Source organism: Mustela lutreola, chromosome 1 (genome assembly GCF_030435805.1).
Source record: "Mustela lutreola isolate mMusLut2 chromosome 1, mMusLut2.pri, whole genome shotgun sequence".
NCBI lineage: Eukaryota > Metazoa > Chordata > Mammalia > Carnivora > Mustelidae > Mustela > Mustela lutreola.
In genome coordinates this window covers 235947919-235961729 of record NC_081290.1, presented here as the reverse complement: position 1 = coordinate 235961729, position 13811 = coordinate 235947919, and the positions used below count along the sequence as shown (strand labels likewise).

General features: G+C 37.1%; 2 protein-coding genes and 1 pseudogene across 2 annotated transcripts; 1 reads left to right on the top strand and 2 right to left on the bottom strand.

The window, feature by feature from the left end:
- Nucleotides 1-539: 539 nt before the first annotated feature.
- LOC131821543 (olfactory receptor 52E8) lies at nucleotides 540-1490 on the bottom strand. The gene has a single exon (XM_059157722.1). It carries the CDS (start codon nucleotides 1482-1484, stop codon nucleotides 540-542), a length of 945 nt encoding a protein of 314 aa, XP_059013705.1. The 5' UTR covers nucleotides 1485-1490.
- Nucleotides 1491-7668: 6178 nt separating this feature from the next.
- On the bottom strand, nucleotides 7669-8618 carry LOC131821536 (olfactory receptor 52E4-like). Its single transcript, XM_059157708.1, is given in 2 exon segments — nucleotides 7669-7793; nucleotides 7796-8618. Coding segments are annotated over 2 exon segments (933 nt in total). The 5' UTR covers nucleotides 8604-8618.
- A 3155-nt stretch (nucleotides 8619-11773) lies between these two features.
- Nucleotides 11774-12709, top strand: LOC131821531 (olfactory receptor 52E8-like; annotated as a pseudogene).
- The last annotated feature ends 1102 nt before the right edge of the window (nucleotides 12710-13811 follow it).

Genomic DNA, 13811 nt, shown 5'->3' with positions numbered 1-13811 from the left:
TTGAATTACAAAAGTTATTAGTATATTTTTTTACAAGCCCTTTACCATCCACAAGAGGTGTAAATATTTTCTCCCATCTTATGGCTTCCTTTTTCATTCTATTGCTAGTATCTTTCAAAGAAAAAAAATATATATACATATTATTTTAATTTTAGTGAGATCCAATCAATCATTTAAAAATATTTCTTACTTTTGTTGTAAGATCTAAAATTTTATGAGAGCAATATTACAAATAATTTTAATTTTGGTTTTTGTACTTTAGCTCTCTGGTCCATTATAGGTTAATTTTTCTATGGTGCAAAGTAAGGATCTAAAGTAATCTTTTTGCATGTGGATATCCAATTATCCCAATCTGATATTATCAACCTACATATTATTAACTTTAAATATAAAACCTGCCATTCAATGATAATGATATTGCTCTCAACACCCCTACTCATTTTTTCCTCTTTACTACTGGGTTAGACATAAGGTAACTCTACTTTTTATAATGCAGGAAACATGAAATCTAACACAGACCTTTCAAGATCTCTGACTGGTTAGCTCTCTGTCTTGTTGAGGAAAAACCTCAGGACTTGCTCCCTAATCTGCTTGGTCCGGACCCCATAGATTACAGGATTCAGGGCCGGTGGAACAACCACATATAGATTGGCCAAAAAAATGTGGATATATTGAGGAATATTGTGGCCAAATCGGTGTGTCAAGAAAGAGAAAAATGCTGGTGTGAAAAAAGCTAAGATAACACCAATGTGGGAGCCACAGGTGTTGAGAGCTTTGAGTCGAGCCTCCCTGGAAGGCAGGCAGAACACAGCATGGAGAATCCTGACATAGGAGAGAATTATAAGCAGCACATCCAATAATAAGAGAGAAATGTTGCCAAGGCCAAACAGAATGTTCACTTTGATGCTGGCACAGGCCAGACGGGCAATGCCCATGTGTTCACAGTAGGTATGAGGGATGATACGGTGGCCACAGAAGGGCAGCCTCAGGAGGAGAACCACCAGTGGGGCCACCATGTACAGGCTCCGCAGAATAGCAATGGCTCCAATAATACAGATAATTTTGCTGGTGAGGATCATGGTATACTGAAGGGGTTTACAAATGGCTATGTAGCGGTCAAAGGCCATGGCCACCAACACAATGCTCTCCATGACAGTGAAGAAATGGATGAAGAACATCTGGGAAAGGCAGCCTTCAAAAGATATATCCCTGATCCTGAACCAGAAGATGCCCAGCATTTTGGGGATGGTGGCTGTGGACAAACCCAGGTCGATGGAGTCCAACATGGCCAGAAAGTAGTACATGGGCTCATGGAGACTCTGTTCAGTCTGGATCACAAACAGGACAGCAGCATTCCCCAGGAGTGCAACAAGATATACAAAGAAAAAGGGAAATCCAATCCAAATGTGCACACCTTCCAAACCTGGGATACCCAAGAGGAGGAATGAAGAAGGATGGAACTGGGTGTCATTAAGTATAGCCATTCTTTCTGCCACAATTTTTGCACACTTCTGTTGTGGATGCAATTATTAACTTCACATTAGTGAATTTTTCTCCTCTTCTCCCTAAGTCCAGATTTCTGATAAAATGCAAAAGAACATTTTTTTAAACTTTCTGTTATTATGTTCAATTTTGATTCCTTCATTCTAACTCAGAAAGAAGTAATTATTTTAGTCAACAGTACAATATTATATACTTTGAAATTGCTAAAAGACTATTTCTTTTAGTCTTTTAAAAAAAAACTAAAAAAGAAATTGATAATTTGTAATGTGATAGGAATAAATTATGGTGGCAATCATACTGTAATATATAAATGCATCAAATCAACACACCATATACCTTGAATTTACAGAGTTTTTTATGTCAGTTATAACTACATTTTTTGAAAAAGGAAAGAAGATTAAAGACACTCCTCGCTTTGTGTAATCCTCTCCTGAAAATCGAATGGTACCAGAAGCAGAACCAGCCTTAATCTGCTGCCACTGTCCCTAATAAGAAAACTGACATAAAGACAAGAGGTACAGTTTAAATTCAAACTCTGGAGTGTAACCAGAAATAAATGAGAAAGATTAAATTCCATAGTCTGTGTATCTGATCATGTTCCACATATTTTTACTTAATGTGTATAGTGCTTTGTTTGGTGTTTGTAATCCCAGTCATTCCCCTATTAGGGAATCTAAAAACCCCAAAATGTAGTGTACATAAATCCTCTGTGTTCATATGCATGTTGACACCATGTTGTGTGTATATTTGTGTTTATACATTTCTATGGGCACTTGTGAATACTAAGTGGTCTTGTTCTTAGAGCAGAAGAAACAATTTATCTTTGTTTATTCATATGCATGAAAAAAACTCCACCACATAAAAGTTGTCAATTTAAGAAATTCTGAAATAGAGGAACTAATTAAAACGAGACAGGCCAAGAGGCACCTGGGTGACTCAGTTGGTTAAGCAGCTGCTTTTGGTTCAGGTCATGATCTTAGGGTCTTGGGATCAAGCCCGACATTGGGCTCCCTGCTCAATTGGGAGTATGCTTCTTCCTCTCTCTCTGTCCCTCTGCCCATCCCCTGCGCTTGTATGTCCACACATGCACATGCACTCTACCTGTCTCTCTCAAATAAATAAATAAATAAATAAATAAAATCTTAAAGAAGAAGAGACAGAAGAGCAAACAATTTCAGTGTCATATTTCAGAAAATAAACAACTCAGTTCCCATCAAAATTTGTTCTTGAAAAAAAAAATTACTTACCAGATTTGAAAAATAATGACTAGGAGAGGGAGATAGTTGACAAAAATATTTTACAGTTATGGTTAAACATGACTTGAGAGATTATTTTAAACTAGGTAAATTTATCATCAGGAGAGTAAATATACCCAGTAAACAAAATGTCCAGATGTAGGCCACCTGGGGTAGGGGAAACTAAATATTCTGGGCAAAGTTTCAAATATATCTCTGCTTTATACCCATGGGGAGAAGGCAGGAACATCTTAGACATCGTCAAATTCAGCTCCTACCAAGAGTCTATCCTAGCTCTAATGTCTTTACTGATGTCTCCCTTAAAGTTACATTGAAAGAGGAAGTATCAAATGATTTAGTTTTATAGCACTTGTTCAGAATATGTGGGAACTCTGAACTTATTTATAATAAATTAAAAATTTAAAACAAAAAAGGAAGAAGTTCATTACTTCACAGTTTATTTGGGAAAAACTGGTCCCACAGAAAATGTAGAGCTGATTGAATGTGATGCGTGCAATTGTGCAGAAAGGTTTGATTCAACCTTAGGAATACTTGGGTTTTGGTGTAAGTCAAAACTGGCAAGCCTCCAGTAGAGAGAAATGCATATGAAGGTCAGTACACTCTATTTTAAACGCATGCCCAAGATAAATGCCTTGCTAACTATGCCATTTGAAACCTATGAAGAATAGCAGAAAATGAGAGATAATTTCATAATTGGGAAGTTCGAGAAATAGATCTCTTTATGTGTATGCATGTGTAAGTAAACTTGGTCTGCTAGGGTTAAGGAGGAGACAGTTGACATTCTCCATTTTGTGATGTGAAACTATCAGAGACAGTGTTCTGCCTTTGATTAGTGGAGAACTCTTCACAATTTATTCCATCAAATATTTAGGAGGTCCTCAATGCGCCAGCATTGATTAGGAAATATGATTACAAGTTTGAATAAAACTTGTCATAAAGCCTCAAGGAGGCCACTACTAAGTGTTAAGAGAGATAAAATTCCAAAGATGAAATTTAAAAATTGCATTGTAAGTGTGTGTTAGGAGTATGCACAAAATGTTGTGAGTTTGGAGGTGGAGCAAGAAAAATTCCATGAAGGAGATTATTTCTGAAGCTAAGAACTCACAGAACAATTCTTCAGCTCAAGAAGGCAATAGATTTTATTCTATATGGAGTGAAGAGCAAGGAGAAATTGAAAATACAAGCAGAGTGGCCAGTGGGGGCACAAAAAAGGACTCTGATGTCATCCTGATGACCGTATCCAGAAATTCAGTACATTGGTGACCAGATTCATAATTGTCTGGTATCTTGGTCACTCTTGGGGCTCCATACAACAGAAACTAAGAGAATAAAATAGGGCTACATCTTCTAGAAAATCAACTTATCCTACGTATTTCTGTAGAATTTTTAGGAAGGCTTGAAAATTGGTGCCTCTGAAAAAGCCTCATTTTCAGTCTGTAAATATGGGTCAAAACAACCAATCACTTACCATTCTGTAATTACACCAACATCTATTCATATCTCTTCCAATCTCTCCTGGATTTAGAAATAAAAGTGGATCTCAGCCTCTCATTTAACCTCTTAACTCTAAGGTGCTACATGGAATTATAAACACCAATCCAGCAGCCATTTCCTTCATGTGTCATCCCTTTATTCTATGTTACTCCACCAACCTCCACTATTCCCACTGTATCCACTTTCCCATTCCTGAAACTGCTGGCAGAACAAAGAGAGATGGCGGACACCTACTTTCCCATACTCGCCTAATCTTGCAGTCTCATGGCTATCCTGCTTTCATGACCCTTATTAATTTTCTCAGATGCTTCACCAATCTAGGTCTCATTTCCAAAAGAAGTATATCCTTCAGGGCCATCCATCAAGATTAATTTATTCACAAATTCATTAATTCAGAAACACAGATTAGTCATTCATCTTTTACTATTCCTGACACAGTTCTAGAAATAGAGAAAGCAAGTCCTCACCATTTTGATACTCACATTTATGCAGACATATGAAGAGTCAGAAACAATGGGTAAATTGATACACGATGCATTTGTGCATCTCTTTCCACATCTCACCTTTTAGTTTTACATGTGAGATTTTGCATGATCATAAGTATAAACACACACAGACAAAGTGTAGCCTCAGGAAGTTAGGAATAGGAGTGTACACTCTCTCTCTATCTTGTTTTCGTTTTCATCTTTCCTCCATCTCTCCATACTATCTTTCCATACTACCTTGCCATAAGCTCTTTCCCCATCCCTTTTGCTGTTTTTTTACAATTTAATCATGATATGACTTACGTTATTCTCTAAATCTCCAAGAAACATACTGTGGTATTTTCTTGGGACATGTCTCTTATTATGCTGAATAGATGAAGTTTATATTTTCTTACAGCCCCACTTCCCCTGGGATGGGGATAAATAATATCCTGGAGATCCATTCCCATGGACCTGTAACTATTGAACCTGTCTAACAGCTGCCAGGAAATACCTCTCAATGGGGTGTATCTTTATATGACCTGACTCAAATTTCATTTACTATGAGCAGCCTTTTCCCTGGGCTATTACTCAAAAACAAGTAGAAATTACTTAACATTGCAGCTTCCTGAAGCAGGAATATTAGTTGGACCTAAAGAGAGACTGACATAAAAGGAAAAATTGGGGAATGCATTGACCATACAGAGTTTTTCGAAGTTCTCAAATACTCCTAAACTATAAAGCCACATACATGCAATGACCATGTACATGTCCAGGAAGGACCTGAGAAATCCCTAATCTGTCATCTCTGCCTGACCTTGAAGAAATAATATTTAAAGTACAGAATACAGCTCATTATACTAGAAAATATCTGGTGCATTCAAGAAGCCATTTCCATCCCCCCCAATCTCTCTCCTTCTCTGTCTCTCTCTCTCTCAGGCGCGTGCACATGCGCGCGCGCACACACACACACACACACACACACACACATAAGGGTTGTGTGGGGTTGTCGTTACATTGCAGAATGTAATGTAATTTTTTTCACAAAAAAAAACAGAAAAATATCCCTAAGAATATAGATTTTTTAAAAATCAACAAGCTACTAGCAAACGAAAGGCAACAGCATAGTAAAAGGATTATATACCATGACTAATTGTAGTTTACCTAGAAATGCAAGGTGGTTCAGGATAATCAATAAATGTATTACCTAACATTAATGAAATAAAGGGAAAAGGCACATAAACCTCTCAATTGATGCAGAAAAACAAATGACAAAACCTAGAAACCTTTCAAATACTCAATAAAATAAGAATAAAAGAAAATTTCCTCAAATGATAAAGGGCATTCATTGGGGGTGAAAACAACAAACTACAGTTTGTATCATACTCAATGATGAAAGACTGAAAACATTCTCCCTAAGATCATACCAAGACAAGAATGCCCGCTTTCAACATTACTATCTAACATTGTAATGGGAGTTCTAGCTAGAGAAATTAGGCAAGAAAAGCTCATTCAAATAAGAAAGGAAGGAATAAACTATGTCTATTTATAAATGATATAATCTTATGTGAAGAATATTGTAAAGAATACACCCAAAAAATTTATTAGAGGTAATAAATAAATTCAACAAAGTTACACAATACAGTTTTAACATACAGAAATCAGATGTATTTCCATATACTAGCAATGAATAATATAAAAAAGAAATTGAGAACAAAATTCCATTTATAACACCATCAAAAATAATAACATATACAAAGGAATAAATTTAACCAAGGAAGTATGATATTTTTATATTAAAAGCTATGACATACTGCTAAAGGAGAGCAAACTCTATCCCCTTGCTATATCTGGAGTTTAGAAATGGGAATACATATTGGAAATCCACAGGATTAATAAATTATACTGAGACTGTTCTGACCTTGATATCAATACTGCTTTTGTCTTTATCATATAATGATCCTAATTTCTTTCTAGAAATTTTCTAAAATCATGAATGCAAACAGTATAGCAAATGAGGTAAATTTTAGGTAGAATTCAACTGGAATTAGACACAGAACATATACAATTATTGACATCTAACATGACTTACTGTCAAGTGAGAAAATATCATGTATCCTTGATCCTAAGCTGTAGTCTCGCACATTCTCCAAGTCACAGTTACTTAGTTTACTGGAGAAACAGTGATGATGAGATAGAAAGAGATAAAGAGAGAGGGAGAGAAGGCAGGAGGAAGAGGGAGGGAGAAAGAGTAAGGGAGAGAGGGAGGAAGGGATGGAGATGGAAGGAATCAGATTAGAAAGAAGAAAGGGAGCAAGAATGACAGCAAGAACAAGAAAGGGAGCATTAAAATGCAAATGAGTAATGACTCTGGAGAAGGAAGACAAAGCTTGAGGATTAATATGCAGAATATACATCTATGGAACAGATGTTCTTATAAACATATATTTTTATCCCCAGGGGTACAGGTCTGTGAATCACCAGGTTTACACACTTCACAGCACTCACCAAAGCACATACCCTCCCCAATGTCAGATGTTCTTATTCAAAAATTGTCACTCAGCCATGGCTTGCACTTTATTTTCTTCATCTACAGAATGACATTGTTGGATCAGTGTCCCTTCAGGGTCTAAGCTTAGCTAAAGAGAAGACACAGAGCAATGGGGAGAGTTCTCACCCTTTCCTATCAGGCATTCTACTCCCAAACCACTGCTGCCTCCAGATCACCTTCCTTTTCCATCAGTGCTTTCCCTTTGTCCAGTTACATGGGGTGGGTGAGCAGAGTGGGCAGCAAAGGTGACTTTGCCTTATCTGCCAACTCTAAAGGAATTCCAGTAACAAATAAAAGTCTGGCTACTACTACCTACTCTAAAGGAAATCTAAAACAGAGGTAAGATTATTAAAATGTGGGTGGTATGTGCCTATGTTTTCCAAGTGTTGTCACAGAACTCTTATTTCTGTACAAATATCTTCACAACCCTCTCTTGGATCTGCTTGGTCCTGACTCCATAGATGACTGGGTTCAGGGCAGGTGGGACAACTACATAGAGATTAGCCAAAAGGATGTGGATATAGCGGGGATGTTTCAACCAAAACGATGCATCATAAAAGAAAAAAATGCTGATGTGTAAAAGCACAGCATGACACAGACATGAGAACCACAGGTATTGAGAGCCTTTAGGCGGGCGTCCCGAGAAGGAAGGCGGAAAACAGCTTGAAGGATAAGCACATAGGAGGAGGCAATCAGGATCACATCCACAATGATGTTGGAAATCACCATGAGCCCATAGATAATGTTGACCTTGATGGGTGCACAGGCCAACCGGGCAAGACCCATGTGCTCACAGTATGTATGAGGGATGATATGATGCCCACAGAAGGGCAGCCTCGGGGTGAGAAACACAAACGGAGTCACCAGAATTAAGTTTCTTCCAACAACAACAGAGGCCAGAATGCCAATGGTTTTATGTGTGAGGATCATGGTGTACTGGAGGGGGTTGCAGATGGAGACAAAGCGGTCATAAGCCATGACCACCAGGAGAACAGTCTCCATGCCTGTGAACATGTGGATAAAGAACATTTGAGCAAGGCAGCCCCCAAAGCTGATCTCTTGGATCTTGAACCAGAAGATGCCCAGCATTTGGGGGATGGTGGATGTGGACAGACCCAGATCAATCATAGACAACACGGCCAGGAAGTAGAACATGGGCTGGTGGAGACTGTGTTCGGTCTTGATCACAAAAAGAATGGGGATGTTCCCCACGAAGGCAATCAGGTACACGATACAGAATGGGAAAGCAATCCAGATGTGGACAGTTTCCAGTCCTGGGATTCCTAGCAGGTGAAAGAAGGGGGGATGGAACTGGGTGTCATTGGTGGAAGCCATGCTCTGAGCAAGAGTCACTGAATTCCTGTCAAAGTGTAGGGATCTTATTCTCTTTATGGTCTTTTTCTTATCAAGGTCCTAAGAAATGAAAAGAACTTTAATTCATATGCTAGAGGTAAGGGCAGAAGAGGTTGGTTACAAACATTAGACAGTCTCTTCTTTCCAGAGGGTAACTGAATAAAGTAGCACTCTTCATACACATTGTTGTTCTGAGATTTTTTATTGGCAATATTATCTGTGCTTAAATTAATCATAATATGAGATATTTGTAGGAACTGAAAATACTTCACACTGCAGTACATATCTACTCTCCTTCAATACCAGGTCCTCCATGATAGTCTTCTGTATGAAACATTCAGATATGATCTCTACATCTCTTGTAGTTTCATATAACATACATATTTTTCCTTTCCATTTTTCCCATTTTTTTTCAATTTTTATTATGATAGACTACACATAAGATTTACTATATTTACCATTTTTAAGTCTAAGTTTCAGTCTTTTCATTTTTAAGTCTAAGTTTTCACACATGTGCCAAGGTCTGGTAACCACCATTCTACTTTGTTACTGTTAGTTTTGCCTTTTTTTTTTTTTTTTTTGAGATTCCACATAAAACTGAAATCATGCAATATTTATCTATGTGACTGGCTTATTTTACTTTAGTATGATGTTCCTTAGTTTCATCCATGTTGTTGAAATGGCAGGATTTCCTTCTTTTTTAAGGCTGGATAGAGTACATTTTTAAAATTTCTATCCCCAAATAGGAATTTAAGTGGGCAAAAGTAAATGTTAAGCTGTGAAATTTCTTCCCCATAGCTGTTGACTTCTGCAACCAATGAGAGAAATGAGACAGCAAATCTGATCTGATGCCTGGAGCTGGAAGAATGGGAAGTAATTATTTAATGCACACAGGATTTCATTCTGAAGTGATGTCATTTTATACAACTAGATAGTGGTAACAGTTGCACAGTATTGTAAATGTACTAAGTGCTGCTGAGTTGTAAACTTTAAAATGACTGAAATACTAACTTTTATGTATATTTCACAATAAAAAAAGAGTTGCTGGAGATATATATAGATATATCTAAATATCCCTATCTTCCAAAGAATTAGTACAAACATTTCATAGACTGAAAACAGAACAAGTGTTGCTGGAGATGATATAAATATAGATATAAATATAGATAGATATATTCCAAAGAATTAGTCCAAGCATTTCATAGACTGAAAACAGAATAAGGAAGAAGGAAGGAGAGAAAAAGATAAAATATTAATGATCATAAATATTATGTGAAATAACAAAAACTGGCAATTGACTGAGTAGCGGACAGCAAGGTTCACTGAAATATCCCTAGAGTTTTCTCTTTGGCTGGTGTAATGACCAAAGGGAATCCATATTCATTTTCATTTCAATGTCTCAGAGTACCTGGCACCTGAAGACTTCATTAAAAATCACCTCAACACACACAACAACATTTTGTTATTACTTCTTAGTGTGTATTGAGGTCATAGATATATATGTATGTATGTGTATATATATATATATATATATATATATATATATAGATAGATAGCTCTCTATATATAGATAGATAGATAGATAGATATATGTAAATTTCAGCATCTGAATTCAGAGTTGTTAAATGACTCCCTAAGACAGAAGATAGGGAACTTGGTAAGTTTTTCTGATCAGTGAGTCTGCAATATATGCTTAAGATTGCAACTGGTTTCATAGAAATTGAGTTAAGACCGTGAATATTGGGGCAGGGAATGAAATGGCACAAATCACTGGTCTGGGGAGATGTAGGAAGAAGACTAAGTTGGGAAAAATTTGGAAAGGAAATATCTGCTAGGCACCGACACTTTCAGACACATAAAACCTCATCCAGCAAGAATAGAATCAGAATCCATTCCATACCACAATGCCAGTGATATTAAATGCTATTACTTTTGCTTCTTTTTCCTATACATATTACCTTCATAGTGAGTGAGATACAAAGAAAAAAAAAGTCATAGTAGGCAATTAAGGGATTTCTGGGAGCCCTTCTAGTAGATTACTAAACTTGGGGGTAGTTTGGGAAACTTCGTGAACTGGCAGTTGATGTCAGAAGTGAAGACAGTATCAAGAACTATGCCTTCAAAATTTGCTGTGTAGCCAGCTCCAGAGCGCAGATCAGATTTAATTATCACATTTTCCTCTCAACAGCTATAGAAGTCAACAGGTTCTTCAGAAGGAACTTCATCTGGGAAAGATTATTATTCCTCCTTGACAATTTATCTTAACTTCCTACTTGGGAATATCTTAATTTTGGATATCTGAACCCTAAGAATTTTGTGGGTCTGCTGCTATTTTCTCAGTTCTGTTCCATTGTCTCTTTTTCTTTTTCTTCTTTTAACAGTAACACTGCCATAATCATCACAGTTTTGTAGAAAATTTCAATAGATGATATGGCAAATCTTCCCAATTCTTAGCTCTGAGGTAGTTTGGTTATACTAGGTCCTTTGTTTCCCTACTCCTTATTTTTCCTTCTCCCTCCTTTCACTATTTCAATGAACAAGTTTGCAAAGACAGATCCACATCAGTGTCACAAAATTTCACCAAATTAGTTTGGTGAAGCTTAGTTTCACCAAATTTCACAACTTGATTCTGCTGTGTATTAGTGTAGTAAGTAATGGGAAGTTAATGAACCTGTCAAAATCTCACTCTTCCATAAATGAGACACCAGCAGAACTTGTGCTATGGAACTGTGAGGGAGAACTAAATGAGATAATATTGGAAATAATGACAACCATGTCAAATTAATGATAGCCATGACTATTGTGGCACTGTTTATTATTCTCAATTTTATTATCTCTTAATATTGTTTATTTAGTTCGTTTAATTCCTCTGAACCCATAATTTCAAAAAAGACACAGTGTTAGCCTCTACCTGGCTCATTAGCTTCTCACACTTGTGGTGCACATCGGGAGTGATACTGGAATTACTTATGGAGAGCTGAAAAAGGCAAAAGAATCAGAGGTTTTTAGAAAAACTTATTTCCAAAACCAATCTTTTGTTAGGAAATATTTTTATTTTTAATTTTGGTAGATCTCAGTTCAATGTGAATGCATTGTCCAATGGGAAACAGTAATAACTTTTGAAAATCATGCTATCGTCAGCCCACAGAAGAATGTCTTCTTTCAACGTCACTGACTCTCACCCTTCTTCATTCCTATTGCTGGGGATTCCAGGGTTGGAAATTGCACAAATCTGGCTTGGATTTCCCTTCTGTGTTGTGTAGCTAATTGCTTTTGTTGGAAATGTTATCATTCTAGTTGTTATCTGGATTGAACGTAGCCTTCACCAACCCATGTTCTACTTTCTGGCCATGCTGTCAGTGATTGACCTGTCTCTCTACTACCATTATCCCCAAGACGCTGGGTATCTTCTGGTTCAACCTTCAGGAGCTGTGCTTTGGGTGCTGTGTCGCTCAAGTCTTTTTTATCCACTTTTTACAGTCATGGAGAGCATTGTACTTCTTGCCATGGGTTTTGATCACTATGTGGCTATTTGCAAGCTCCTCAGGTACAGTATGGTCCTCACTGACAGAGTCATTGGTGTGATTGCTGTTGTGGTGGTTCTAAGAAGCTTACGCATGGTTGCGCCCATCATTTTTCTCTTTCTGAGGCTGCCTTACTGCGGACATAGAATCATCCCTCATACCTATTGTGAGCATGTGGGAGTGGCACGTCTAGCTTGTGCCAGCATTAATGCCAATGTCTACTATGGTCTTGGGAATATTTCTATCTTGTTCCTGGATGTGATTCTCATCATTATTATCTCTTATGCTAAGATTTTATATGCTGTCTTCCACCTCCCCTCCCAAGATGCCTGCCTGAAGGCTCTGAGTACCTGTAGCTCCCATATTTGTGTCATCTTTGCCTTCTTTGGTCCAGCTCTCTTCTCCTTTCTCACTCACCGCTTTGGTCATGGCATCCCCCAGTATATCCATATCCTTCTGGCTAATCTCTATGTAGTCATACCCCCTGCCCTCAACCCAGTCATTTATGGCATCAGAACCAAGCAGATCCAGCAGTGGGTACAGAGTCTGTTTGTTGAAAAATGATTGAATGAGGGGTAATTCATTCAGTTTATGAAGGCATAGAGTCTTAAAAGACAAACATTTATGATAAAATTAATATAAATTTATTTCACCAAAGTTAATTGTGTGTGTGTGTGTGTGTATGTATAATCAGAAAAGCATATCGTTTGTAGTTGTAGGAAGCATGTATGTGTCTGTCTAACTGTGTACCTGCAATGATATCCTCTATTGACCCCTGGCATAGAATATTACATACAAGAGTAAATTTGAAGGGGGAGAACTTTGATTCAGTGAAATAACTTTCTGTTAAAACTGTGTGGTGTTCTAGATATCTTACAAGTAATAAAACTTCTTTCATACAGGTGTTCAACTAGAGATCACATAGTCAATGACAGGTATTGAGTGAAATGCAGAAATGTTCTATAAGTAATAAAGTACTGCTTAAAAATAAGTAGTATAATTTTTACTAAAGACTTTGGAATCAAAAGATGGAAATTAGACTAGACCTTTTGGTATTTATTTTTTCCCTTTCTGTGCTTTCAGGTTCCTGATTCTATGAAGTTCCTTATTAGCTTAATCCCTATATCATACACTCTCATTCTTGAACTGGCAAATTTAATATGTGTCATATGGATAACCCTTCTTGGAGTTAACAAATACTTATGGAACAAATGAAAATTGTAAAAGGGAATATTTGTCAACAACTAATAACTTAATTTAGTTTAAAACACAGACAACGAAAATAGATAATATTACTTAAAAATTAGAGTCATATTTTGGATGAAAAGCATACAGTAATGCAATGGAATGAATGTTACATATCATTTGAAATAGAATTATTGGAAACGACAGACTCCAGAAAATTAATAAACACAATAAATCTATCCTTCTGGATATAGGAAAATATCATTAGCAATAAGACCCAAGAAAACCAGAGCAAAGAGTCAAGTCATGGGAGTTGAGTGAAATTGGAAGGGAAGGTGAGCCATGAGAGACTATGAACTCTGAAAAACAATCTCAGGGTTTTGGAGGGGCAGGGAGGTGGGAGGTTGGGGGAGCTAGGTGGTGGGTATTAAGGAGGGCATGTGTTGCATGGAGCACTGGGTATGGAGCAAAAACGATGAAT